The following is a 26,580-nucleotide window of genomic DNA, read 5'->3' on the forward strand; positions in this document are numbered from 1 at the left end:
CATTACGCAGCCAGAAGATAAGTTAAACATGTATACCTGAAAGAATTCATTGATTTCTAAACCACATCACAAGCGAAATAAACCATGTTAGCTTTCAAATCAATACCATTCAAAGCTCAACAGGACTAGCTACCTCTGGATTTGCAGCACTGCGTATGGTACGCTTGATCACCTATGTATCCAGAGAGTATGACAGGTTTCCTGGAGTCGCAAAACCAATACATGTGTAAATTTAAGAATTAAACTGAATTTGTGCATTGTATTAAATGTGCATTGAGTTGTACATACATATCATTTAGATTTATAAATGTAATCTTATAAGTGTGTTATTCATAGTACTTATCTCTGAGCATTTTTGAGAGGAGCAGTAGAGACATAAGTATTTGAAAGAGGTCGATATTACGTAATTGCAAGTGACTTTTCTGCAGAGATCTAACTTGCTTCTAATGTAAACTGTAACAGATTTCAGATTGAAAGTTCTGCAAGGCGGTACCACGAAGAAGGACCTCGTGACGTCGCTATCGGTTGCAAAGGAAGATTGCATCGCGCGTCTAATCACTTCTGGGAACAAGCCCCAGTCTGAGGAAGAAGCTGAATTGACAACGAATCCTATGATACGACACATAGACCCACATTTCATTATACACCCGCAGGTCAGCTATAAATTAACACGAATTACAATTCAATATTTTAAAGCGGCAGGCTTCGTCATATTGATAAGATAAAAGCCTTGTAGAAATCAAACTTCTACTTTTAAATTTACTTGCACTTCTTGTGTACCAAGAATTTGTTTAATTCACAAGCCTTTATCTTACAGGCTTTACCGGCAAGCGAATTAGTCCATCTCTTGAAAGCGGACGTGCTTCAAGCAACCACCAAAGCCGAGCAAGAGCCAAACATCACCAGGGAATCACAAGCGGATCAATCGGTGGATAACACTTCAGGAAACGGCAAGTAGCTTCCACTGATATAATCATGTCGGTTGAGGCGCTGTCCGGTAAAGTCTTCTTGGTGGTAACCGGTGCGAGTCGTGGCATCGGTCGACAAATCGCGCTAACGTTTGGCTCGCTGCTGGAGAAAGGTTCGCACATGCTCTTATTGGCGCGAGACCTCAATGCTCTGTGTGAAGTCAAAAAAAGTATACCTCCCATCGTGAATGTCGATGCGGTCAGGATGGATTTGAGTAAAGCGACCAAAACCGATCTCGAAGGTGAGTCGGAGTTCCTGCTTTCAAAGCCAAAGTCGAAGAGACATTTTCACCAAAACATTTTATTATCTGTTTCCAGAAGCCATACTGAAAACTCTGAAAGGAACTACTCGCGAGGCGTTCGACCGAGTGGTCCTAGTGCACAATGTGGGAAGTCTAGTGGCAAAACTGCTGAACGAGTTGACAGATCTGAATGACTGGAGAACGTACTACGACTTGAATTTTTTCGTGCCCGCTGTGTTGAATGCGGTGGTTATGAATCTCTTCGATTCGAAGACGAACACGAAAAAAGTAATTATCAATTTAACTTCTTTCACCGCTATTCAGGCGTTTATCGGCACTGGTTACTATTGCACGGTGAAAGTAGCACGGGAAATGTATTTTAAGGTAATTTTCCGTTTATGTTTCGTGCAGCAAATGTGTTTCTGTCATGCATTGACGCATGCTTTATGTTTCACAGGTCTTTGCGTCGGAGAATCCCGACGTTGACGTATTGTCTTACGGTCCGGGAGCCGTCGACACAGATATGTTTACTTTCTTATGCGAAAACGTTCTTGATCCCGTACATAAGGAACACTTACGCGAATTGTGGAAGAACAAGATTGTCATAAGTCCAGAACAGAGCATTAATCATCTTGTGGAGGTATTGAAGGCACATAAGTATAAACCGGCAGAACATGTGGATTATTATGATCCATTGTAGATACTTGACTCTTCAGGGAAAAAGGAACATGCACAAGATAATTCATTCAACAAGCCTCTTAATAAACTAATTTTTTAATAAAAATTTGCTTTATTTTAAAAATAATATCCCAGTCAGCCAAACCTGCGAAGAACAGACATTGGGAAAATCTGTTCGACAAAATATGTGAGCAGAGAGGCCACAGATTGGGTACAAAATCCACCCAGTAAGCACACTGTCAGTAGTATGCCGACAGATTGGCAGCAGATATGAAGCAGAATAATGCAACAGATCCGGTATCATCTGTGTCCGCATTAAGCTTGTGTTCTGCCAGCAGATCCTGCTTATATGATCTGACAGCAGATTGGTGGCAGAAACTGAACAGAGCCTGCCGACATAACTTGGCGCCAGGTTGGCGGCAGAAACCGAACAGGATCTGCAGCTTTTGACACTATTCAAATTTACACGGCTAGGAATATGCGTTTTCGCTCCGCACCGCTAGGTGGTGAACATTTTGAGTTCTTACTCGACGGTAAGATTTAGCCTGACAGTTATAAGTTATTAATATACGCGTCTTGACATAATAATATTAATTTTTCTACTTTTTGCACTTGCGGCACAAAGGTTCTCGTGGACAACGTCCACACACGCCGCAAGCAATCTGAAGGCATTAAATTTGCCCATTTAATCAAATTAAGTATTGATTAAAAAACAGATTACTTTACAATAGTGGACCAATATAAGAAATTAATTCATACCCCACATAAAAAATTAAATTTATATTGTTAACCAATATTGCTCCAATAAATTTGTACTACTACGGCACTTTCTCGCAGAGCCTGCTCTATTTCTGCCGCCCATCTGCCGCCAGGTTATGTCGACAGACTCTACTCGGTTTCTGTCGCCAATCTGCTGTCAGATCATGTTAGCAGGATCTGCTGGCAGAACACAATCTTAATGCGGACACAGATGGTACCGGATCTGTTGCATTATTCTGATTGAATCTGCTGCCAATCTGTCGACATATTGCTGACAGTTTGCTTACTGGGATATTTCTGTAACTTCTTGCGCAAAGTAATATAAAAAATGTTATATTTAAATAAAGGTTACGCATTAATCTACAACTTTTCTCTAAAAATTCTCTGGATGCACCACGTATCTCTGAGTAATAGATTATCGAATAACAATTGAATAATAATCCTCACACGAAAAAGTACAATCTTATCTCCTAAGATCACAGATTGCAAAATAAACATCAATTTTCTCTACAGTGTCTTTTCTGATTTATTTATACCAATTATATAAAATTTTATTTTGTACTTTTCCTGTTTAAAAATACGTAACAGAGAGGAACCTGAGAGCGGCCACGCCGCCGTTTACGCCCATATTTTTGCATTGAGAAATTTGAGAAATACAACACCGAATGTTAACTTGCATTCCATTTAACATGCACATGCACATGATTTCATAATGACAAAAGATCATGTGCATGTTAAATGGAATGCAAGTTCACATTCGGTGTTGTATTTCTCAAATTTCTCAATGCAAAAATATGGGCGTAAACGGCAGCGTGGCCGCTCTCAGGTTCCTCTCTGTACGTAACATCAAGAAATTGGGCATTTTTCATTGTACTTGTAAAACCTACTATTATGCTACTGTATTAATTGTAATGCCTCTGTTGTATTGTAAAGTAGTTCGCTAACTAATTTATGCAGGTCTCATCTACATTTAGACTGCCTCAATGTCTATTATATCAAGATAAAATGTTTCTAAAAAGTGCAAGTTATAAAATTACAAAATTATTTTTGCACATTATGCAAATTATGCATAATAATTTGATCATTAAATGTGCTGTACATATCTTCATAGATGTTCCATATAAAACAGATCTATATAATAGTTGCAAGTATATGATAAATATGCGTACAATTAAGAATATTGTAAAATACTATAAAAAATAGATGCGATAATTGAAATTTAGAAAGGTAATATGAATAAATACAATATTATCCTTCACCTGTTTTCAGCTCATCATTTCGTTCGTCTTCCGTTTTCATGATTGTTTTCGTTTAATAAAACATACTCTTTAATAAAATACTCAAGAAACAAGTGCGTCATCGTTGTCTGTAATTAAAGTGTAAGCTACATTATTGTTTTTCATTTGTGTCTGAATGCATATTAGTAACACAATAGTTACAACATAAAATGCTAGCGTTCATCGACGCATCCAACCAAGCCAGATGCCATGCTCGTTCATTCTCATTCGTTATATCAGTGATATAGTAGAATGAAGCCAGCATTAGGACCCCTATACCACCCAGGAGAACGGTAGGTATGTAAGCTAGCAAGAAGTACCAAGCTGCGATCTCCCAATTAGCCATTACGCAGAGCAGAAGATAAGTTAAACATGTATACCTGAAAGAATTCATTGATTTCTAAACCAAATCACAAGCGTAATAAACCAAGTTAGCTTTCAAATCAACACCATTCAAAGCTCAACAGGACTACCTCTATGGATTTGCAGCACCGCGTATGGTACGTTTGGTCACCTATGTATCCACAGAGTATGCCAGGTTTCCTTGAGCCGCAAGACCAATACATGTGTAAATTTAAAAATTAAACTGAATTTGTGCATTGTATTAAATTTGCATTGAGTTGTACATACATCTCACTTAGATTTATAAATGTAAACTTATAAGTCTGTTATTCATAGTACTTATCTCTGAGCATTTTTGTGATAAGCAGTAGAGACATAAGTATTTGAATGAGGTTGATATTACATAATTGCAAATGACTTTTCTGCAGAAATCTAATATGCTAAACTGTAACAGATTCCAGATTGAAAGTTCTGCAAGTGGTACCACGAAGAAGGACCTCGTGACGTCGCTATCGGTTGCAAAGGAAGATTGCATCGCGTCTAATCACTTCTGGAAACAAGCCCCAGTCTGAGAAAGAAGTTGAATTGGCAGCGAATCCTCTGATACGACACATAGACCCACATTTCATTATACATCCGCAGGTCAGCTATAAATTAACACGAATTACAATTCAATATTTTAAAGCGGCAGGCTTCGTTATATTGATAAGATAAAAGCCTTGTAGAAGTCAAACTTATACTTTTAAATTTACTTGCATTTCTTGTGTACCAAGAATTTGTTTAATTCACAAGCCTTTATTTTACAGGCTTACCGGCAAGCGAATGAGTGCATCTCTTGAAAGCGGACGTGCTTCAAGCAACCACCAAAGCCGAGCAAGAACCAAACATCACCAGGGAATCACAAGCGGATCAATCGGTGGATAACAATTCAGGAGACGGCAATTAGCTTCCACTGATATAATCATGTCGGTTGAGGCGCTGTCCGGTAAAGTCTTCTTGGTGGTAACCGGTGCGAGTCGTGGCATCGGTCGACAAATCGCGCTAACGTTTGGCTCGCTGCTGGAGAAAGGTTCGCACATGCTCTTACTGGCGCGAGACCTTAATGCTCTGTGTGAAGTCAAAAAAAGTATACCTCCCATCGTGAATGTCGATGCGGTCAGGATGGATTTGAGTAAAGCGACCAAAACCGATCTCGAAGGTGAGTCGGAGTTCCTGCTTTCAAAGCCAAAGTCGAAGAGACATTTTCACCAAAACATTTCATTATCTGTTTCCAGAAGCCATACTGAAAACTCTGAAAGGAACTACTCTCGAGGCGTTCGACCGAGTGGTCCTAGTGCACAATGTGGGCACTAATGAGCAAAAACTGCTGAACGAGTTGACAGATGTCAGTGACTGGAGAACGTACTACGACTTGAATTTTTTCTTGCCCGCTGTGTTGAATGCGGTGGTTATGAATCTCTTCGATTCAAAGACGAACACGAAGAAAGTAATTATCAATATAACTTCTTTCACCGCTATTCAGGCGCTTATCGGCACTGGTTACTATTGCACGGTGAAAGTAGCACGGGAAATGTATTTTAAGGTAATTTTCCGTTTATGTTTCTTACAGTAAATGTGTTTCTGTCATGAATTGACGCATGCTTTATGTCGCACAGGTCTTTGCGTTGGAGAATCCCGACGTTGACGTATTGAATTACAGTCCGGGACCCGTCGACACGGATTTGTTTACTTTCGTAGTCGAAACCTCTATTGATCCCGTACATAAGGAACACTTACGCGAATTGCAGAAGAACAAGATCGTCTTAAGTCCAGAACAGAGCATTAATCGTCTTGTGGAGGTATTGAAGGCACATAAGTATAAATCGGCGGAACGTGTGGATTATTATGATCCATTGTAGATACTTGACTCTTCAGGGGGAGAGGGACCCAATAATTCATTCAACGAGTCTCTTGATAAACTAATTTTTTAATACAATTTTGCTTTCTTTTAAAAATAATATATCTCTGTAACTTCTTGCAAAGTAATATAAAAAAATGGTATATTTAAATAAAGTTTACGCATTAATCTACACCTTTTCTTTAAACATTCTCTCGATGCACCACGTATCGCTGAGTAATAGATTATTGAATAACAAGTAAATAATCCTCATAGTAAAAAGTACAATCTTATCTCCTAAGATCACAGATTGCAAAATATACATCACTTTTCTCTACAGTGTCCCTTTCTGATTTATTTATACCAATTGTTTGAAATTTTATTTTGTACTTTTCCTGTTTAAAAATACGTTACATCAAGAAATTGGGCATTTTTCATTGTACTTGTAAAACCTACTAAAATGTGCAAGTTATAAAATTACAAAATTATTTTTGCACATTGCAACTTATGCATAATAATTTGATCATTAAATGTGCTGTACATATCTTCACAGATGTGCCATATAAAAAAGATCTATATAATAGTTGCAAGTATATGATAAATATGCATACAATCAAGAATATTGTATAAAAACAGTATAAAAAAATATGCGATAATTGAAACTTAGAAAGATAATATGAATAAGTACAATATTATCCTTTACCTGTTTTCAGCTCATCATTTCGTTCGTCTTCCGTTTTCATGATTGTTTTCGTTTAATAAAACATACTCTTTAATAAAATACTCAAGAATCGAGTGCGTCCTCGTTGTCTGTAATTGAAGTGTAAGCTACATTATTGCTTTTCATTTGTGTCTGAATACCTATTAGGAACACGATAGTTTAGAACATAAATTGCTACTGATAAGAACCACACTGGCAGAGGATACACTTAGGAGGATCTCTCGACGGACTAGCCGAGTCGTGCGCTCGCGAACTGAACGTGAGGCTACCTATGCAGATCCATACTATCGATCTGTTGAATCTATCTCATCCTAAGACACGTGTTGATAAGATCCTTTATGAGCACAAAGTCAAACATCTGACAGATACCCTGTAACAGAACCATCATTGTTATTTATTCAATGATACTCATTTCATGTTAGATTCCAACTTTACACACTATAAAGTGTCTAAAAGAATGTAGGGATTGACTCGGCGAATATTTTGAAGCACTCATGGAACTGTTGCTATGTATAGTTTCCGGAACAAAGATCACTATGTACAATATTGCTACAGCGCATAATACAGTCACCACACCAAATACAGTGATATATCCATATGCGTCAAATATCGCTGGGGCGGAAAACAAACCTATCAGCAGACCAGCGTTCGTCGACGCATCCAACCAAGCCAGGTGCCATGCTCGTTTATTCTCATTCGTTATGTCAGTGATATAACAGAATGAAGCCAGCATTACGACACCTATACCACCCAGGAGAGTGGTAGGTATGTAAGCTAGCAAGACGTACCAAGCTGCGATCTCCCAATTAGCCATTACGCAGAGCAGAAGATAAGTTAAACATGTATACCTGAAAGAATTCATTGATTTCTAAACCAAATCACAAGCGTAATAAACCAAGTTAGCTTTCAAATCAACACCATTCAAAGCTCAACAGGACTAGCTACCTCTATGGATTTGCAGCACCGCGTATGGTACGTTTGGTCACCTATGTATCCACAGAGTATGCCAGGTTTCCTTGAGCCGCAAGACCAATACATGTGTAAATTTAAAAATTAAACTGAATTTGTGCATTGTATTAAATTTGCATTGAGTTGTACATACATCTCATTTAGATTTATAAATGTAATCGTATAAGTGTGTTATTCATAGTACTTATCTCTGAGCATTTTTGTGATAAGCAGTAGAGACATAAGTATTTGAATGAGGTTGATATTACATAATTGCAAATGACTTTTCTGCAGAAATCTAATATGCTAAACTGTAACAGATTCCAGATTGAAAGTTCTGCAAGGTGGTACCACGAAGAAGGACCTCGTAACGTCGCTGTCGGTTGCAAAGGAAGATTGCATCGCGTCTAATCACTTCTGGAAACAAGCCCCAGTCTGAGGAAGAAGTTGAATTGGCAGCGAATCCTCTGATACGACACATAGACCCACATTCCATTATACACCCGCAGGTCAGCTATAAATTAACACGAATTACAATTCAATATTTTAAAGCGGCAGGCTTTGTTATATTGATAAGATAAAAGCCTCGTAGAAGTCAAACTTATACTTTTAAATTTACTTGCATTTCTTGTGTACCAAGAATTTGTTTAATTCACAAGCCTTTATCTTACAGGCTTTACCGGCAAGCGATTAGTCCATCTCTTGAAAGCGGACGTGCTTCAAGCAACCACCAAAGCCGAGCAAGAGCCAAACATCACCAGGGAATCACAAGCGGATCAATCGGTGGATAACAATTCAGGAGACGGCAATTAGCTTCCACTGATATAATCATGTCGGTTGAGGCGCTGTCCGGTAAAGTCTTCTTGGTGGTAACCGGTGCGAGTCGTGGCATCGGTCGACAAATCGCGCTAACGTTTGGCTCGCTGCTGGAGAAAGGTTCGCATATGCTCTTATTGGCGCGAGACCTCAATGCTCTGTGTGAAGTCAAAAAAAGTATACCTCCCATCGTGAATGTCGATGCGGTCAGGATGGATTTGAGTAAAGCGACCAAAACCGATCTCGAAGGTGAGTCGGAGTTCCTGCTTTCAAAGCCAAAGTCGAAGAGACATTTTCACCAAAACATTTTATTATCTGTTTCCAGAAGCCATACTGAAAACTCTGAAAGGAACTACTCGCGAGGCGTTCGACCGAGTGGTCCTAGTGCACAATGTGGGAAGTCTAGTGGCAAAACTGCTGAACGACGTGACAGACGTGAATGACTGGAGAGCGTACTACGACTTGAATTTTTTCGTGCCCGCTGTGTTGAATGCGGTGGCTATGAATCTCTTCGATTCGAAGACGAACACGAAGAAATTAATTATGACTATCAGTTCTATATACGCTGTTCAGCCGTTTGTTGGCAGTGGTCACTATTGCACGGCGAAAGCAGCACGGGAAATGTATTTTAAGGTAATTATCCATTTATGTTTCGTGCAGCAAATGTATTTCTGTCATGAATTGACGCATGCTTTATGTCTCACAGGTCTTTGCGTTGGAGAATCCCGACGTTGACGTATTGATTTACGCTCCGGGATTCGTCGACACGGATATGTCTACTTTCTCATGCGAAAACACTCTTGATCCCGTAAATAAGGAAAGGTATTGCTTAACGCGGAAGAACAAGACCATGTTAACTGCAGAACAGAGCATTAATCGTCTTGTGGAGATATTGAAGGTACATAAGTATAAATCGGCGGAAGTTGTGGATTATCACGATCCATTGTAGATACTTGACTCTTCAGGGGAAAGGAACATGCACAAGATAAGTCATTCAACAAGCCTCTTAATAAACTAATTTTTTTATAAAAATGTGTTTTATTTTAAAAATAATATATTTCTGTAACTTCTTGCGCAAAGTAATATAAAAAATGTTATATTTAAATAAAGTTACGCATTAATCTACAACTTTTCTCTAAAAATTCTCTGGATGCACCACGTAGCACTGAGTAATAGATTATCGAATAACAATTGAATAATAATCCTCACACGAAAAAGTACAATCTTATCTCCTAAGATCACAGATTGCAAAATTCAAACATCACTTTTCTCAACATTGTCTCTTCTGACTTAGTTATACCAATTGTATAAAATTTTATTTTATACTTTTTCCGTTTAAAAATACGTTACATAAAAACATTGGGCAGTTTTCATTGTACATTGTAAAACGTACTATGTATTAATGCCTGTCTATTGTATTGTAAACTAGTTCGCAAACTAATTTATGCAGGTCTCATCTACATTTAGACTGCCTCAATGTCTATTATATCAGTATAAAATGTTTCTAAAAAGTGCAAGTTATAAAATTATAAAATTATTTTTGCACATTATGCAAATTATGCATAATAATTTGATCATTAAATGTGCTGTACATATCTTCATAGATGTACCATATAAAACAGATCTATATAATAGTTGCAAGTATATGATAAATATGCGTACAATTAAGAATATTGTAAAATACTATAAAAAATAGATGCGATAATTGAAATGTAGAAAGATAATATGAATAAATACAATATTATCCTTCACCTGTTTTCAGCTCATCATTTCGTTCGTTTTCCGTTTTCGTGATTGTTTCCGTCTAATAAAACACTAACTCTTTAATAATATACTCAAGAATCAAGTGCGTCATCGTTGTCTGTAATTGACGTGTAAGCTACATTATTGCTACTTTTCATTTGTGTCTGAATGCATATTAGTAACACGATAGTTAAAACATAAAATGCAACTGATAAGAACCACACTGGCAGAGGATACACAGGTGGCATGTAATGAGAGTAAAGAAAAGTATACAAGGAAGCTGCTGCGAACGGTAACAGTGTTTCTAGACCAGTGGCCACAGAGAAGATCTTTCCTGTTGAAAAAAGTTTGTGGTAAAGTGTATTTCTTACAAGAATATGAACATGCATCAATCTATTTAAAAACGTACATTTAGAAATTTTCTTTCTTATTGTCCGAGATTTCTCTTTAATTAATCTTAATTAATATTTTAATTAATATTAATTTTTATACAGGATAAAGGACGATTTACCCGTGTCTTGTACAGGTACTGTCTTCGACATGATAGAACGTATCATCGGTCGAGACATGCCGTTGAACATGCCTAGCACCATAGACAAATACATATGCCAGGATTGCCACGTGAAGGCACTCACTAAGGCCGCACTGCAAGATGAGGTGGCAGATATTATAGCAACCACCGCTTCCGGCAAACCTAAACGATTTAAATGTCTCATGTGAATCTCTTGTATATTACATATGTTTCCGTACAATTGCACGAAGCTCAAAATGGTACCTGCGCATTTTCGCATCAATTTGATGCCAGCTATCGTGCCGACTATTCCTAACATGATATTTATGCCTACGTAAATGGAGTACTTCTCGACGGACCAGCCGAGTCGTGCGCTCACGAACAGATAACCGATAGTGAGTTCACCCTGCATGATGATCAGGAGCAACGTGAGACTGCCTATGCAGATCCACACTATCGATCTGTTGAATCCATCTCTCTTCCTAAGACACGTGTTGATAAGATCCTTTACTAGCACAAAGTCAAATATCTGGCAGATACCCTGTAAAAGAACCGTGATTGTTATTTATTCAATGATACTCATTTCATGTTAGATTCCAAGCACACACCAAGTGTCTAAAAAAAAATGTAGGAATTGACTCGGCGAATATTTTGAAGCACTCACGGAACTGTTGCTATGTATAGTTTCCGGAACAAAGATCACTATGTACAATATTGCTACAGCACTCAATACAGTCGCCACACCAAATACAGTGGTATATCCATATGCGTCAAATATCGCTGGGGCGGAAAACAAACCTATCAGCAGACCAGCGTTCGTCGACGCATCCAACCAAGCCAGGTGCCATGCTCGTTCATTCTCATTCGTTATATCAGTGATATAGCAGAATGAAGCTAGCATTAGGACACCTATACCACCCAGGAGAGCGGTAGGTATGTAAGCTAGCAAGAAGTACCAAGCTGCGATCTCCCAATTAGCCATTACGCAGAGCAGAAGATAAGTTAAACATGTACCTGAAAGAATTCATCGATTTCTAAACCAAATCACAAGCGAAATGAACCAAGTTAGCTTTCAAGTCAACGCCATTCAAAGCTCGACAGGACTAGCTGACTCCTCTATGGATTTGCAGCAACGCGTATGGTACACTTGGTCACCTATGTATCCAGAGAGTATGACAGGTTTCCTTCCGTACTTGTCACTCCACGGTCCCAGAAACAGGGCCAGTAACGAGGGGAAAATACTCTCGACGAAGGACTTGCTCATCACGATTAAGCTTGCGTGCGGCTGCACCAGCAAGTCTATCCTGTGCGCCTCCGGGCTGCTGCTGTTGTCGTGCAATATTCGGCATTCAGTTTTATTTACTCCCAACATCATGGTGCACGTACGGTACACTATCATGTCCGTCATAATCGCGCCTGTGGAGAGAAGTGTATGAATAATTGTGGTCGGCGATACTGTTTGATATTACCTGACATCGCCATAGCAGCCAGCAGCAGCATTGCAGGTGGCTGTATCAGCACGTAACGCCTCCATCCTGTGAATCTGACCTGCTCCATTGTCTCGTGAGATATTCACCAAGAGAAGAACGATTGCTTACGATATAATCATGATAACGTTCGTTGCAGTCCCCAAGTGCAGTCACCAAGTGCGATTATCGATATTGTTGGCCTAACTTACTTGACTGGCATAATTAAGAACTCTTGATAACTAATACCGCAGCGCGACACGCTCCGATATCGCTTACTTAGGCGTATCGTGACTTCTTTGTTCGAAATGTCAGTGCTTGGCATTCTCTCAAGCTGGACCGTTGCGTGACTGTCAACAACCACTCAGCTGATTATCCGAATGGGTGTTTGTGCTCAGCGACAGAAGGCGTGCACGTGTATGTATGTGTGTGACACGCTTTATATCTGCCATGTACGTTATCCTAAACCGCTGACACAACTATATGTTACGTGACACAACTGTGTGTCGTTGGGTGTTTTCCAGCAACGACACAGTGCGACACAGTGTATCATTCTATATTTGTTGTTCGCTGGTATTGAAAGAAGATGGAATGATACACTGTGTCGCACTGTCGTTGCTGGAAAACACCCATTATGTAGCGTGATTTTCTCGTTGGAGGCCAAAGTCGAGATACGTGGTCGAAACCGAACTGATCAGTTGAGTTGTGATTCGACTAACATCAATGACGACTCGATGTATCTCTTAATGTTCCAAAATCTAAAATTCATTACGAAGTTGTTATTGAGAATATCCTAATTGTTTGGAAATAGCTCCTGCGCCTACGCAGCGGCAACCCGCCGTGCATCGCCGCACAGGTCATCATTCTATAGGCGCTGGCAAATGGGCACACAATTTAGTTCCGAAAACTTCCGCTACGAGCCTCCACTATCTTCGGTTGATCTCGAAGGTCGTAGTACAACTCAACGATAGGTTAGACGTAGTTTTATTTTGAAGTAGTACGAGCCAGTAATTCGTTATTAAAAGTTTTATTTTTCAATAATACGCAACTCAACAATGATTGAGTTTTTACTTAGAGGTAGTACGATTTAACGGCGGCTTGAGTAAGTTTTTAATTTGCAGATAATATTAACAAATATTAATTTTCAGGTAATACGATTTAACAGCAAAATCTTTTAACCTCAAATAATATTAATTTCGATTTAATTAGCGTTGCACGCGAGCATTAATGCAATAATTGGTACACCTAATTGAAAGATCGGCCAGTCCTTCTGTTCGATTTTGCAGAGGTGGGATAATAAATAAATGCGTAAGTGCTAGCATAAAAATATGAGTATTTATGTGGTATATTAACAATATACAGAGTTTATAGGTACAAACATCGGAAGATATTTCTTATATATCTAATCCCACTCTCCAATATACATAGCTTGCGGGATCGGATGTATTACGCCTCTCGTCGGAATCGGTAATCTTCCGTATATATGGTTATACGGTGACTCGTTCCTATTGTCCGAATCTGAAAGTGTAGTAACAATTATTGCTAATAAACGCGATTTCGATGCGCGAGTTCGATATCCGGGATAATCGTCTTTCGATCTCTATCAGGAGAAATCACTTTCTGTTAATTTCAAAGTAGGTCATGCAATGAAACGTCTCATTAAAATAATACATAAAATTAACATGTATGAAAAATTGACGCATTAAATTAAACGTTAATACGCGCGATAAACAATTAGAATTGTAGAAAACCCGATTTCGGTTCCACACGGTAAAACCAAATTTTACCGGAGAAATTTGTAGATTAATTAACGGAATAATTTTCAAGGCAAATGGAATATAATTATCAGGTGATCATCGCTCACCAAGTCCGCTTTCGAAGCTTCTGGCATGATATATAATGGGCGGCGGTCGATGGGCGGGTAGGTGCCCATATATTTGAGAGGATTGACTACTAGCATAAACAGCGCCCGCGTAGGATGGCGCCGGCTGTGTCCTAGGATATCCTCGCGGAGGAGGAGGACCCACCTTACTGTGGCCGTTTCTCGCCATTTTCACGAAATTAGGCACGCGTGCTCGCAAACCGCAGTAATACGGATCATCTAAAGTAGAAATAATTTTTAATTAGACAAATAATATTCGTTATATGTATTATTCTAGATAATATAATTGTTTAGTCGCCTATTTAAAAATTGCAAACATAACGTATAATAAATGCGTTGTTGTCCCACCGTATTTCTTTCTGTCATCGTGTTTACTTCGCTTCTCCTCGTTCATCATCATGGGGTGTTTCATCGCTCTGCCATAATCGTCTTCTATGTCATCGTAATCAGGCTGAAACGAAAAATGCGGAAAATGATGAATTACTCCTACTTAATATAATTTATTATGTACATGTGCAAACAAATCCGTAACGCGGAATTCTACCTTGGGAATTCCATGACCATAGAGGTTTTCTCTGGGCGGCAGTTTTGGCGGTCTCTCGGCGCGTCGATGCTGGTAGCTCGTCGACTGCATGTAGATCTGCTCGCGCGAGTCTCTGTCCGCCGGCATTATTTCGCTAGGGCCTACGGACGACGACACGCCGGCCACGCTGTAAGGGTCTTCGTCGGGAATTGGTATTCTAGGTCTATTCTTTATGTCGACCGGCCTTTGTAATGCTAGAACTAAAGAACAAGACAACACAAATTATTCGTGCTCGCTGTCATGAGTACGTGCTGCAATTAAAGAACTCGTTTTACTTTTATTTAATATGTAATGTACGTTTTTTTTTAACGTACCTGGCGGGAGCTTCGACTTGAGCATGTCCAGGCCGACCACGTTGACGATGAGCACCCACACGGGGCACTGCAGCAAGTCGGCCTCCGTTCTCACGAATATGATAGCGCTCAGGCATTGCATCTCCAATCGTCGCCTATCCGGATAGGCCCGCCGCGTTTCCCGCGATAGATTCGTTTGGAACTTGTTCATGTCGAACAGCTGAAACGAGCAAGCATCCGAACGAGTCGCATCGAGTTGCTATTGACATGATATTTATTAAGGGGAAAGCGGGGAAAGTTGCGTCACCTTACGGCATCAATTAATCTTCGGAGAAAGAGAGATTATCAATAGAGGAACGAAATGAACGAACGCACGGAACGGGACTTTCAGTCCACGAGGGGAGAGAATGACTGTGCGATTCGGATCGTGCTACAGGCGGAACTTTTTCGTTCTCCTTTCGTACCGGCTACACGTGGTGTATGATTTCCTGACGATAAAGAGATTTAAACGCCTCTCATTACACGGTTCGCTTGCACGAAGCAGCAGTTTTAATTAGAAAGGCGGTGATTTCTCTATCAGCACGCGTTCATACGAACATCGCGATAAGAGTAATACGTGATCCCCCGCGAGGAAAACAGCGGGGGCTTCTTATTTTTTCTTCTAATTGAGAGAAACAGCAGAGAAGCAGCGAGTAATGAAGAGAACTCCTTGCCCCTCGCGCACGCGACTGACTGACCCATTTCGATGCTTTCGCCGATAAATATTTCACGGAGGAAACGTACGCGGAACCGCGAGATAATGCTCGGTCCCTCACCTTTCCGGGTTTCTCGTGCTCGAGCGCGCCTTGCGAGTTGCGTATGATCTCCGGGCCGATCGCATTGTCCTCCTGATTCGTCGACTTGACGTACACGTTATTCTTACACAATCTCTTAATGAGTATGTTGCCCTGCTCGTCCATCTTTATCTTGACGCCTTGATTTATGTGCCGTTTGGCCTCCTCGGTCTTCGGGTCCCGCATGGGATTGTCGAATCCGCAGAGTCCTATCCTGTAAATTAAACACCGAGATGATCAACCGATGTAACGTTACTTTCGCGTGCGCGCGTGCCAGTTTCGATCGCGTGCGTAAAATTTCAATTTAATGTACGGGTAGCCGCGTAAACGAATCGCGAATGTCGGCAACGCGCTCCAAATTTACGAGGCCAATAAAATTCATACCGCTTCCGCGAGAGAAACGATCCCGACCGCTCATACATTTTGTATATTTACATTCGCAAAAACGTCGTTACGGTAGATAATCGTATATTGCAGAAAATCGTATAATGCGTTACGTACCTGAACCCGTCGAATCCGTCATTCGAGCCGTTTATCGTGAGAACGGGCGCCCTGGCGTACGCTTTCGCAACCCGTCTGTTTCTCTCGAACACGATAACTTTCGCCCAAATTTCGTCATCTATTTGATTCCACTTATCTAAGACCTCTTGTATATGATCCTGCAAGTGCGAAACAAATGAAGCATCACGTACTTACTGCAGCATCGGCGACTCAGTGATTCTTATCAGCGAGCTACACATAGTCGAGCAATAAATTCGCGCTGCCAACACGACACGCGCGTGAAAATTACCTTGTACAATTTATCCAGATTATACCACACGTCTTCCTCCTCCTGCTCCTCGTATTGCGACTCCACGAGATTGTCTCGCGAGCGTGAGAGTATTTTCCGCCTCGACACCATTTTGCGATTCGATATTTAATCTGGAAAGAGAACGCAGAACAAGAAGTAATCCCCGTTGCGAATGTTTCCACACTTGACGTATTTAGACGCATATTTTTACTAAGAGACATTCTTTAATTTGTCCAAAAAATCCGCAAGCTTGTTGGGGCTGAGTCAAGCATACAATTCAATTACAAGAATGAATCATGCACAGAATGATATTATTGAAGTCACCGGATCTTGTGGCTTCTCGTTTTTGAACGCGCGCGAATAAGTGATCTTGCAGAGATTATATTATCAACGCAACGTGTTTCGAAAGTTTGTCCAATTAGAAAAATAATGAGGGAGGAGAGGGTATCCTCGCATCAACCTGCACAACACCTAGTACGCAATCAGGGACAAGAAAAAGAGGAACTAGAACCGGCAATACGTTTTCTCCCCGCCTCTCTTTTATTACTTTAAACATCTCAGTCTCCTATTTTTCATAAATAAACGAGCTTCATGCCGGCACGGCGTAAACGGATATCGCGACGCGTTTTCTCGACCATGCAAGTGGATGATGCACGTGCACGTAGAGCGGGCATCTAACGTACGCGTGCGATAGCGGCGTAAGCCGAAAGGATAAGATTGAAGTTCGAGGCGCGTGAAAATCTGATGTCGACATCGGACGTTGCTATCAGCCGCTGCTACGACATTCTGCCGACGCGCCGCCGATAACGGCGAAGCCCCTCGGCTGGCCGAGGGTGAGAAAAAATTTCCACCGTCGTGATTTACGCGCATATTCGACGGGGATGTGTGGTGCATAACGTAATCCGCAACGCGCGTACACGCAACGTGCATTATGCACGCCGCACACTGGATGTGCACGCTGGTGGGCGTAGCTTAAATCCGGCTTCGTGACGTGACGTCATTTCAGCTGATTCTCGCGCCCGAGAGCCTCGCGCGCGCGCCATTTCGCTATTTTCTCCGACGTTCACCCCTTCGGTCCCGCTGTCCATTTCGCATAATGGACTCCGGATTTATGACGTATTTTGAAGCAGGCATACTCGGATTCCATAGAATTCGCGCCGTAATTACTTTAGCACTGACGAACATTAATCTTAACTTTATCAATTCTGAAGTATCAACGTCGATAGATCAAGCTATCGATAGTTGAAAAGCTTGACAATTTGTGGACTTTTTGAGTCGATATTGTACGAATTATTTAAAAAATCGTTTATCTATTTATTATTTAGCTCAATGTCCTGATTGTCTCAAATTATAAAATAATTTGAAGAATGTGTGTCTGCCTTGTCCCAATTACGGAAATCAATCGTAGATATTCTACTTGAGAGAGATGTAAAAAGTCAGGAAACGAGCTACGCCTCTCTCAAGAGCGCAAAAAAATTATGCGAAAGTGGATAAATGGGATTCAACGGTGCGATAGCGCAGGTGGAGCGCGCTTGATTTACTACGAGCTCCGGGCATCGTGAAAGTGTTGTTATTAAAACGTATCGGCTGGCGACCGATGGCCGAATTGGCTTTCACAAACGCTCTTTCGCGCAGCGGAACTCGTATTCGTAGCTGCATATTTAATGAAGAAAAAATAGAATGGGCAATCCTCAATCGAGAAATTCTCTCTCGTCGGCGTAACACTTTACGCGTGAAAACACCGGAGCTCATTTTATTTTCCATTTTATTACGCAAGACGCATACCTCCGATATATAGAAATACTAAACATTTATGAAATTTATGACGTTTACCTAGATAAACGTGTACAAGCGAATAATAGTCTGCGTATCTAATCCGCGCTCAATTCAATTTTAAATATAAATTTATAAAAATAAAAACAATTTCTCGCTTCTTTTAGAATTCTCAAAAAGAAGAATACACTTGTTGAAATTCTTTTGTTTCGCGTACGCAGTAAAAAATTATTCTAAAGGTGTCCCAAATGCCGATGAGAAACCCGACACCTCACCTCACTCCCCTACTGATGTGAGTCAATGCAGTACCGCTATTTAATCGTAACTTCGTAGCATTTCGACGCGTATCGAAACATGCGCGGCCGAGTATGGCACAAGAGACGTGCTGCGCGTTCGCGAGTACCGTAATGTCGTTTAAGCAGTTGTGGCACGCAACGCGCGGACCTCAATATGTAAGATCGTCGGTCCCCGGGTTAAATCCCCGAAAACGCGCCACCGCGTCGCCGTGACGCGTCCGCACGATGATGAAATTCCGATCGCCTGGCTCAAAGCTGTGGAATTTCGCGCGCCAAGGCGAAACGATCGGTCGATGTCTCATCGGGAAGACACGTGACGGAAACGGGCAAAACGAACGAAAAAAATGTGCGGAAAAAAAGAGAAAACCGTCAGAGTGAACGCGACACTCAGCTCCGCGACCTGCGGAGGAGAGGTTTCGCGTTTCGCATGGGGATTCCTGAGCGCTCCGAAGGTGTTCTCGCGGCTGAAACGGCACGAAAGGTGCAACAGACTGATAAAGTCGAAATTATAATGTGGCCACTTCGATAACTTTGAATTCCCAGTAATCTCGATTTCAGGAACTTGATTAAATGGTTGGCTAATTAATTCCGCTTCGTTAATGGCTTAAACGAGACGGAGGATCTATAGAAAACACCTGAGGAATGCCTTCCAGATGTTGATATTGCCTAGCGGATCCTGTAGCAAATGTACAGGATGGTTCATCTGAAAGCTCTCCATATCAGAGGCATGCACGTTTGCCTTAAAATTATGCGCATTACTTCCTTGACATTTTTTCGTATCTGAGGATTGACGATGGCTCTTCAGATGTCCCGTTTCTGATGGACCGTCCCGCACGATCCTCACATATGCGTCGCGATTCTTAGTCGCTCGAATGGTCGTCTTTCACGGGAGAGTAAGCAGGATTCTGGGGATGGACTTTTCTCGCGATTAATATCGAAGATGAGAAGATATAATTGACGTAATGATGCAATATTTACGTAACAACTGAATGTTCGCGGCGATGGTGGTGACGGCAGTAGCGGCGACAAACCCCCCTTTCGAAAGAGCAGGCGGGGTTTCTCCCTTGCTCGGGAAAGAAGAATCCGAGGTATTCCAGACGGGACGTAGAGGAAAAGAATCCACGAAATCTGACTCACGGGTAGCGCTCTCCTATTTCCCGTCGGCGATGACGATTTCGCAAGAACGTTCTCCACGTAGTAGATGCCTCATGGCGCTCGTCCATTATCTCACCGCGGGGCACAGGCTCGCGTTTGAGTTCGCCATCTGTTTCGCGCGCGTGCATACGCACGCGTATGTTTGCACCTCTCTCTCCCCCGAGATTGCAACTGATTTCGTAATGATCCTGATAGCCGGTATCAATGGAGAAAAAGAACACAGAAAAAGGAAGAGATCGCTCGAAAACCCTTGCGAAGGAAACGTCACACGATTCTGCGAGCGACGAACGAACGAACGCGCGAGCGAGCGAGCGAACGCCCGCCCGCCACCAGAATTTCCCTGAAACTGCTTTCACTTCTTCGAAGAATGCGAAGGCTGTTGTACGCGACCAGCGGCAGCGTCTAGCGCGGCCTGGCTGGAGCGTAGCCGTGCACACCGCGAGAAAGAAAGAGAGAGAGAGAGAGAGAGAGGACAGATAGAAAAAGAGAAAGACGACTCCTCCTCCTCCACCTTCATCGAGAGAGACCGACTGCGGCTCACTCTCCTCCGGTGTGCTGTATGCTGGCGCACATACGCTTCAGCGTGCATAAAACACACACACGTACGTAAAATCGAAGCATACGAAGCGTACGTCGCATACATGAGCATTCGCACGCTCTTTCTCTCTCTTTTGCCACCCTCCACCTCTTCCCTCGTGATGGATATTTTGCACATTCGTCCTCTTTCTCTCTCTTTCTTTCTTTTCTGTTGCAGCTGTCATGAACACGTCTCTGAAAAATTTCCCTTCTTTTTTATCTCTTCTCTCTTTCCTTTTTCCTTCCTCCTCTACCAATCTTATCGTCTCCACCGTTTCCTCATTTTTCACAGCGCTGTCTTCATGCATCTCTTCATCATCGTTGCGGTCTCTGCGGTATGTACAAGCGCTGAGTTTTTTTTTCCTTTTCTTCGTCCTACTCTCCTATGTTTTGTGCCTCCCTTATCATTTCCTCCCCGATCATTTCTTCAGTTGTAGCTTCCTATCATCTTAACATCTCTTTATTTTATTTTACTGCACACTCTTGTGCATATTTTCCCGTTGATCCTCCAATCGCGTACTTCTTTCTTCCTTATTCTTCTTCCCTTTCTTTTTCTATCCCTATTTAACTTGGTTATATTGAAATTCCGTTCTCTAGATTAGCTCCATCGCGCTTTGCCTTTTTCTCTCTCATCGGATCGCGTATTTCGTCCACGTAGACATCTCTCTCTTCAAAATTACCAACTCTCTCCATCGCTAATTCACTCCGCACCCTCTCATTTCCTCCGATTATCTCTGTCCACATTTCTTCCTTCTCTCCCTGTCCCTGCCTCCCGCCTCTCGTTCTCCCTTTCATCCGCCATTCTACCATGCACCACCTACTTCTCGCTCGCGCACACATTCGCATTACTCCCTTGCTCTCTCTCTCTCTCTTTCTCTCTCTCCAGCGCTCGTTCCCTCTTTCGCCAGGTCTCAGTCAACTCGCCAAGTGACTTCGATGAGTGCAACAGCAAGAGATCTCAACAACGGTGGAAGGAAACTGGTTATACTCGGCCGCGCGCGGCCAGGCATTCGCGCGCGCGCACACACCCTCCGCGGGGGACAACCCCGCGGTTGTATCACCGCGAGGTACTCCTACGCGGTTTAAAGCACGACGCGAAACGCGGGGCTACAATTAAACGTGCATGCGTTATACGTGCGTGCGTGGAGAATTAAGCGAGGACGCGGACCGCGCGGACGGTAAATCGCAATTACCGCGATACGCGCGCCGCGACGCGAACGTAACGATTATCCCTCTTTACGATTATCGCGCGCCGTAAATCCGCGGAACTTACGGCGCGCCGTCGATAGGGCCCCGATATCGTCGTTTAACCCGCGCGGCGATAAATTCCATGGGATTGCCGACAACGCGAAGATCCGGCCCTCGCCTCTTCGCGTTGCCCCACACCGGCGCGGCGACCCCGACCGTCCATGACTAACAAGGGAACTAACACAACTGTCCCTCACCGATTTTGATGGGCTTTGGATATGTTGTAGAGCATCGAAAAATATTAGACCCCTATTTTTTTTAGCTGCGTATCTCAACGTTTAGGGGTTGAAACAGCCCCTGTGGTCCCGTGGGTCCGCCCCGGGGAAAATCCGTGAACCATTTCGCAGGGAGTTCCTCGTCCAACATCTGCGATGCTAATACCTATTAATCCACTAGTACGAACGGCAAAATGTAACACAAAATGTGACACGGGCAATCGTGGCGGAGCTGTGACTGCTTTAAAAGCTCGCGGAACTTGCCTCAGAGCTTGCTCTGCGGGCTGAACGATTTCAATCGTCGAGCTGATACTTTGCTCGATGCAATGTTCAATTATCAGGAATGATTAATGTCTATGTCTCGCCAATTTGGTTTCCTTGATGCGTATAGATATCTAAAACAGCCCGTCGAAAGACGAACCGCCGCACAGTGGGGAATTTTGTCAAAAAGCTGGTCAAAAATCGAAAAATGAAGTTTCGAGTTAGGGTCTATTGTCCTTGAGAATCGATAAAGGACTGTTCCCTGGATAGAATCCCGGTGCCCTTAGTCCCCTACTATTTTAAGTCGAGCAGGTATGTCAGTTGAAAGTAGGCCTTGATGGGCGACACACGTTTCTCACGCATTGCGTGAATATTTTCATTGAACTTTGAGTGTTAATAACTTTGTAAATAAAAGTAATAATCAAGTTCTGCAAAATGGATGCTCTTCTTGGAGGATTGTAGATTTTTCTTATTTACATTTAAGTCTAACATTATTTTTCCAGACATTCTCGAATCTGATTCGTAATCGGCAACCCCAAACATTCATTGATATCGATATTGATGAGTATTTCATAGTTCGCTACACTATATTAAGACCGCCATTTTGTTTTTGCAAATTTACATATTGGATCAGCAACCTCGAAAACATAAGTCTACCAAGTTTTGTGCAAATCTGATGATTCCTCGATTTATGGCCACGTTTCAGCGAAAATTCCCCACTGTGCGCCGCTCCGAATCGCTGCGAGGAGCGTGTTCGACGGCGCTCTTTCCTTGGCCTGTATAGTCAGCCGGGGCCGAACGAGAAAAGAAATTGTAGACGACGCGGTCCGTCGTCCCATCGGTGCACGGGGTAAACATCCAGTCGCGGCGCAGCACGTCGAGCGTGAAGCGTGTTCCAGCGCATGTTTCGAGCGCGTGCTTCCCTCGACCGTTCTCGATAGAAAGCAAGAAATCCGCACCGCGGCCGCGGAAACGAGCGAGCGAGCGAGCGGGCAGGCGAACGAACGCGCGCAGCTTGCAAGTCGCGGCTTTCACAATTACGTTGTCCGCATGCGCGAAGTCGATCTCGCAATCGTCGAGTCGCGCGGTGTCGCGCGAGCTAGGGATCGAAACCGGTATAACGCGCCAGTCGAACGGACCAATTACCGATGACTTTCGACGTCGACGCGCTCGATTCCCCGTACGACTTGAATTCTCACGATTCTTTCCGCGTAATCTATATACGTAATAACGCGCGCGCGGAATCCCACGTTTACAATCGCGCGTTTTCGTTCGTTCCGATTTGAGCAAGCGCGAGCAGGAGGCACGATTATCACGGCGCATTCGAGCGCGTGAACTCAGCGAAACTATACCGGTTTTTCGATCCCCGCCGGTACCCGTTTTCGCGACCCGCGTCCGCCACGGGATTCCCCCAGGCTCCGCACACGCGCGCCTTTTTAAAATATTCCAACGCTACCCGGGTCGAAATTTTGCGCCTACTTTAATGCTTTTAGCAGTCGTACGAACCTACTTTTAGGAAAATGGAACCTAGAACTCTTACATTGAAACTCAAACTCCTACAAACAGATGTTAAGATGCTATTTTGACCCTGCGACATTCGGCTGTAATCTTGATCGTAACCTGCTTTGACGCTCTAGCGGCAAAAAAGGAAATTTCGGACATATTTTAGTGTTAAAATAGTAGCTAAATAGACGCTGAATAACGCCTCAAATGAAGAATTCGAGGTTCAATGTAGAACTAAAATTTCGACTCGGCTAATTTCAATCGCAAACGACTCGGCCAATTCGATGGTAACTGGAGAATCATTTGCACGGCGTTTTAATTTATTATGTCAACCTACTAGTAAGTCTCGTGCCTAACGCGAGTTATGGAAAGAGAAAAGGAGAGCGAATGTGCCCGGGGGGCAGGGGGGAAAAGCGTTACGACATCTCGCATTGGTCGCGGCCCGCGAAACACCACGTTCCCGTGCACGCACGTACGCCGTGCGATGAACAAACGGCCGAGAAATTCCGTCCGCGGAAAGCATGCGCGAAAAGTCGGCGAGCGGAGTCCGCTTTCCCGACCGACAAGCTCGGCGCTCGTGACGAGAGAGAGAGAAGGACCGACGCTCGTTCCTGCGAAGAAGTCAACGTCAAAGTGCCGCTGACGAAACATCGTTCGTACGAGCCGAGGAAGCCTTGACTTCGCGACTTCGCGGAGCTCGCTCGCTCCGCGCGAACTGTATCGTTGTCCGGGCGGCGCGGCGCGCGAGCAGAACTCACTTTCACGCCGTTCGCCCGCTCGCCGTTCGTTCTCCTTCCTCGCGACTCTCGGCAGGAATGTATTGCACGTAGGCAAATGTCGCGCTCGCGGTCGGTGAGCCCGGCGATGACGACGACGTCGCCTTTTCCCATCATCGTTATCGCCACCCGAGTGCCACTTACGTCCCTATATTCTCCTCTTCCATATGCTGCCTCGCACGCGCCTCCGCGTTCGCAGCTATCGTTGCGCGTTTTGTGAGACCGCTCCGGGATGGAGAATCGCGATCGCGTCTCAACATTTCGCGCTCCGGCAAGATTCAACTGTCGGGCGACCCCCGCGTTTCGGGTTCCCGTTCGGCGGGTTTCAGGACCCGCTGGCTCTCCCTTTCACCCCCCCGTGTCGTACCCCGTATGTTGACGCGCGACCCATCTACGTACCTCGTCGGGTGACAAGCGCCCCGCGGACGCGCCTCCTCTCCTCCCACCGGCCTCAATATGGTTCACCACGTACTAGCTCGAGATGGGCACTCGCGCTGCTCGTCGCCGCGCTCTCTCCTATCCATAATCGGCGAAAGTCGCGCGCTCGGCTCGCCGCGCGGCCGAGGGATCTCCCGCGGGCGTCTGGACGCGGATATCCTCGATATTGTTTACCCACGTCCGTTGATTTCGACACTACTCGCGACGCAATCGCTATGAACCCGATGATCGCGCGGCAGCGTGATTTTTAATTTTTCTTTTTTTTTAATTTTCTGTCCTTTTTCTCGGGACCGACACACCACCCCCGCACGGGAATCCGATCGTCGCGGGCGCGCACTCGCGATCCTCACGAGGTTCTCCTCTCGTCGAGATCCTCCTCCTCGCGGCGACGGCTGCGCGCACCTACTAACCGCGAGCGAGCGAGCGCGCAATACGAACGTGCCGCGGCGAAGGGAAAAAAGGGGAGAGGACGCGCGGGGGGGCGACGTGGCTCGTCGAACGCGCCTTTATTCGGCCGTGCCCGAGGGGGGGCCTCTCTCGCGCGCGCGAGCCGTTCACCGTTGCGCTCGCAGTCGCCGCCGTCGCGGTGGTGGACCCAGGTCTTGCCAGGTACCGTCGTGAGTGAGAGTCACGCAGGACATTCACCATCTTGCGCGGGGGGAGGGGACCAGTTCGCGCGCGCGCATGCGCTGCCCCCGTCGCTGTCTACCTTCACCGCGACGATGACGTCAAAAATAGGACAAGGAGCTGGTGGCCTTTGCTGCGAAGGCGCACTGGGAGGAGGAGGGCCACTGAACTGTCCCCCGATGCCTCCTGTCCCGACCTCGCCTCTCCCCACACTGCCCCCCCTCCCCGGTCGCCGTCACCGTCGACTCCGGGCCCGCTACCCGTTGTCTCGCTTCCTCATCGGGGTCCCGTACATCTCTTTCTCTTATCCGTGAGCAGAGAGGGAGGCCCGCTCCCGCCCGCACCCTTTTCCTGCCTTTCCTTATCTCGTTGTCCTACCACCATCTCGCACGTTGCATATACGTGCAAATACAAATGCTGTATGAGGGTAAATTCGATGTCGCGACCCCCGAAGATCGGGGGTACGGCACACGTTTTATTTCATGAATAAAATGAGATAATTCGGATTACCTTGTATCCGGCAAGAAAACCGGTAGCGCGAAGGATATTTGCACATCGTTCGCTTTTTTTCTATACGAAGGTTGCTCGTCCGACATCAGATGTAAACTTTTAACGACATACCTCTCCGTGAATTTTTCCTTTACTGAAAATTTAATACGCACTAGAACGTAATTAATTGTACGTGTATTACTCTCTTTAAAAGCGTTATTAAATTTATGGAGGAATATTAGCGAACGACATTGTGGTTTGAAGATTAAAAAATATTTTTGGACGTCCGTTTTACTCTTAGTTTCACTGAAACGTCTCCAAATCTGGTACTTCATGGATGCCAAGTACTTGTATTTAGTAATAATAAACTGTCGTAAACAAAGTTTAATGAGGATTAAATTATTTCGGCTTTCACCTCTTCGAAAGTATCGTATAACGTTATCAAGTTTTAATGAGACAACATTAAAGAGGCTAAGGACGTAAAGAAGCGTTAAA

General features: G+C 43.7%; 7 protein-coding genes and 2 long non-coding RNA genes across 12 annotated transcripts; 5 read left to right on the forward strand and 4 right to left on the reverse strand.

Moving 5' to 3' along the window:
- Window positions 1-455: 455 nt before the first annotated feature.
- LOC113562883 lies at window positions 456-991 on the forward strand (the record flags this gene model as incomplete). The annotated part of the gene is made up of 2 exons (XM_026973514.1): window positions 456-653; window positions 818-991. Coding segments are annotated over 2 exons (339 nt in total), but the record flags the coding sequence as incomplete, so codon positions are not given.
- On the forward strand, window positions 943-1,994 carry LOC105275385 (sepiapterin reductase). 2 transcript variants are annotated; one of them, XM_011332187.3, is made up of 3 exons: window positions 943-1,210; window positions 1,287-1,498; window positions 1,668-1,994. In XM_011332187.3, the coding sequence occupies exons 1-3, from the start codon at window positions 976-978 to the stop codon at window positions 1,908-1,910; spliced, it is 690 nt and encodes a 229-aa protein (XP_011330489.2). In that variant the 5' UTR covers window positions 943-975; the 3' UTR covers window positions 1,911-1,994. The 2 variants fall into 2 exon arrangements, with proteins under 2 accessions (XP_011330489.2, XP_011330488.2); XM_011332186.3 differs by having other exon boundaries at window positions 976-1,210; window positions 1,287-1,594.
- Window positions 1,995-3,786: 1,792 nt separating this feature from the next.
- Window positions 3,787-5,170, reverse strand: LOC105287087. Its single transcript, XR_003407273.1, has 2 exons — window positions 5,079-5,170; window positions 3,787-4,913 (listed from the first exon to the last, which is right to left on the reverse strand). It is a non-coding gene; the product is annotated as an uncharacterized LOC105287087 (long non-coding RNA).
- A 59-nt stretch (window positions 5,171-5,229) lies between these two features.
- On the forward strand, window positions 5,230-6,805 carry LOC105286425 (sepiapterin reductase). Its single transcript, XM_026973833.1, has 3 exons — window positions 5,230-5,464; window positions 5,541-5,848; window positions 5,922-6,805. Exons 1-3 carry the CDS (start codon window positions 5,230-5,232, stop codon window positions 6,162-6,164), a joined length of 786 nt encoding a protein of 261 aa, XP_026829634.1. The 3' UTR covers window positions 6,165-6,805.
- Window positions 6,806-6,852: 47 nt separating this feature from the next.
- LOC105278156 lies at window positions 6,853-8,583 on the reverse strand. Of its 3 annotated transcripts, none has more exons than XR_003407272.1 (3): window positions 8,492-8,583; window positions 7,809-8,325; window positions 6,853-7,711 (listed from the first exon to the last, which is right to left on the reverse strand). XR_003407272.1 is itself a non-coding variant. In XM_026973835.1 (3 exons), the coding sequence occupies exons 1-3, from the start codon at window positions 7,899-7,901 to the stop codon at window positions 7,214-7,216; spliced, it is 351 nt and encodes a 116-aa protein (XP_026829636.1). In that variant the 5' UTR covers window positions 7,902-7,915; the 3' UTR covers window positions 6,853-7,213. The 3 variants fall into 3 exon arrangements, 2 of the variants coding, with proteins under 2 accessions (XP_026829636.1, XP_026829635.1); XM_026973835.1 differs by lacking the exon at window positions 8,492-8,583 and having other exon boundaries at window positions 6,853-7,233; window positions 7,494-7,731; window positions 7,809-7,915; XM_026973834.1 differs by lacking the exon at window positions 8,492-8,583 and having other exon boundaries at window positions 6,853-7,731; window positions 7,809-7,915.
- LOC105278130 (sepiapterin reductase) lies at window positions 8,503-10,377 on the forward strand. The gene is made up of 3 exons (XM_026973832.1): window positions 8,503-8,876; window positions 8,953-9,260; window positions 9,334-10,377. The coding sequence occupies exons 1-3, from the start codon at window positions 8,642-8,644 to the stop codon at window positions 9,574-9,576; spliced, it is 786 nt and encodes a 261-aa protein (XP_026829633.1). The 5' UTR covers window positions 8,503-8,641; the 3' UTR covers window positions 9,577-10,377.
- A 35-nt stretch (window positions 10,378-10,412) lies between these two features.
- Window positions 10,413-12,844, reverse strand: LOC105278107 (proton-coupled folate transporter). Its single transcript, XM_020031042.2, has 6 exons — window positions 12,351-12,844; window positions 12,037-12,297; window positions 11,546-11,895; window positions 11,146-11,422; window positions 10,882-11,064; window positions 10,413-10,704 (listed from the first exon to the last, which is right to left on the reverse strand). The coding sequence occupies exons 1-6, from the start codon at window positions 12,436-12,438 to the stop codon at window positions 10,463-10,465; spliced, it is 1,401 nt and encodes a 466-aa protein (XP_019886601.1). The 5' UTR covers window positions 12,439-12,844; the 3' UTR covers window positions 10,413-10,462.
- Window positions 12,845-13,254: 410 nt separating this feature from the next.
- On the forward strand, window positions 13,255-14,267 carry LOC105278113. The gene is made up of 3 exons (XR_893733.3): window positions 13,255-13,424; window positions 13,496-13,814; window positions 14,175-14,267. It is a non-coding gene; the product is annotated as an uncharacterized LOC105278113 (long non-coding RNA).
- On the reverse strand, window positions 13,664-19,095 carry LOC105278116. The gene is made up of 8 exons (XM_026973836.1): window positions 16,729-19,095; window positions 16,440-16,597; window positions 15,921-16,152; window positions 15,127-15,325; window positions 14,774-15,012; window positions 14,578-14,680; window positions 14,212-14,448; window positions 13,664-13,865 (listed from the first exon to the last, which is right to left on the reverse strand). Exons 1-8 carry the CDS (start codon window positions 16,837-16,839, stop codon window positions 13,750-13,752), a joined length of 1,395 nt encoding a protein of 464 aa, XP_026829637.1. The 5' UTR covers window positions 16,840-19,095; the 3' UTR covers window positions 13,664-13,749.
- Window positions 19,096-26,580: the final 7,485 nt, after the last annotated feature.

Source organism: Ooceraea biroi, chromosome 11 (assembly GCF_003672135.1).
Source record: "Ooceraea biroi isolate clonal line C1 chromosome 11, Obir_v5.4, whole genome shotgun sequence".
Taxonomy (NCBI): domain Eukaryota; kingdom Metazoa; phylum Arthropoda; class Insecta; order Hymenoptera; family Formicidae; genus Ooceraea; species Ooceraea biroi.

Coding starts and splice junctions, on each gene's coding strand:
- LOC105275385 (XM_011332186.3), top strand. CDS start 976: ATGTCGGTTGAGGCGCTGTCCGGTAAAGTCTTCTTGGTGGTAACCGGT. Junction 1,211..1,286: donor GACCAAAACCGATCTCGAAG/GTGAGTCGGAGT, acceptor ATCTGTTTCCAG/AAGCCATACTGAAAACTCTG. Junction 1,595..1,667: donor CACGGGAAATGTATTTTAAG/GTAATTTTCCGT, acceptor TATGTTTCACAG/GTCTTTGCGTCGGAGAATCC.
- LOC105286425 (XM_026973833.1), top strand. CDS start 5,230: ATGTCGGTTGAGGCGCTGTCCGGTAAAGTCTTCTTGGTGGTAACCGGT. Junction 5,465..5,540: donor GACCAAAACCGATCTCGAAG/GTGAGTCGGAGT, acceptor ATCTGTTTCCAG/AAGCCATACTGAAAACTCTG. Junction 5,849..5,921: donor CACGGGAAATGTATTTTAAG/GTAATTTTCCGT, acceptor TATGTCGCACAG/GTCTTTGCGTTGGAGAATCC.
- LOC105278156 (XM_026973834.1), bottom strand. CDS start 7,901: ATGTATTGGTCTTGCGGCTCAAGGAAACCTGGCATACTCTGTGGATAC. Junction 7,732..7,808: donor GGTGCTGCAAATCCATAGAG/GTAGCTAGTCCT, acceptor GATTTGGTTTAG/AAATCAATGAATTCTTTCAG.
- LOC105278130 (XM_026973832.1), top strand. CDS start 8,642: ATGTCGGTTGAGGCGCTGTCCGGTAAAGTCTTCTTGGTGGTAACCGGT. Junction 8,877..8,952: donor GACCAAAACCGATCTCGAAG/GTGAGTCGGAGT, acceptor ATCTGTTTCCAG/AAGCCATACTGAAAACTCTG. Junction 9,261..9,333: donor CACGGGAAATGTATTTTAAG/GTAATTATCCAT, acceptor TATGTCTCACAG/GTCTTTGCGTTGGAGAATCC.
- LOC105278107 (XM_020031042.2), bottom strand. CDS start 12,438: ATGGAGCAGGTCAGATTCACAGGATGGAGGCGTTACGTGCTGATACAG. Junction 12,298..12,350: donor GGCTGCTATGGCGATGTCAG/GTAATATCAAAC, acceptor TTCTCTCCACAG/GCGCGATTATGACGGACATG. Junction 11,423..11,545: donor CTATACATAGCAACAGTTCC/GTGAGTGCTTCA, acceptor GTTCTTTTACAG/GGTATCTGCCAGATATTTGA.
- LOC105278116 (XM_026973836.1), bottom strand. CDS start 16,839: ATGGTGTCGAGGCGGAAAATACTCTCACGCTCGCGAGACAATCTCGTG. Junction 15,326..15,920: donor AGCACGAGAAACCCGGAAAG/GTGAGGGACCGA, acceptor TGCTCGTTTCAG/CTGTTCGACATGAACAAGTT. Junction 13,866..14,211: donor AAGCTTCGAAAGCGGACTTG/GTGAGCGATGAT, acceptor CTACACTTTCAG/ATTCGGACAATAGGAACGAG.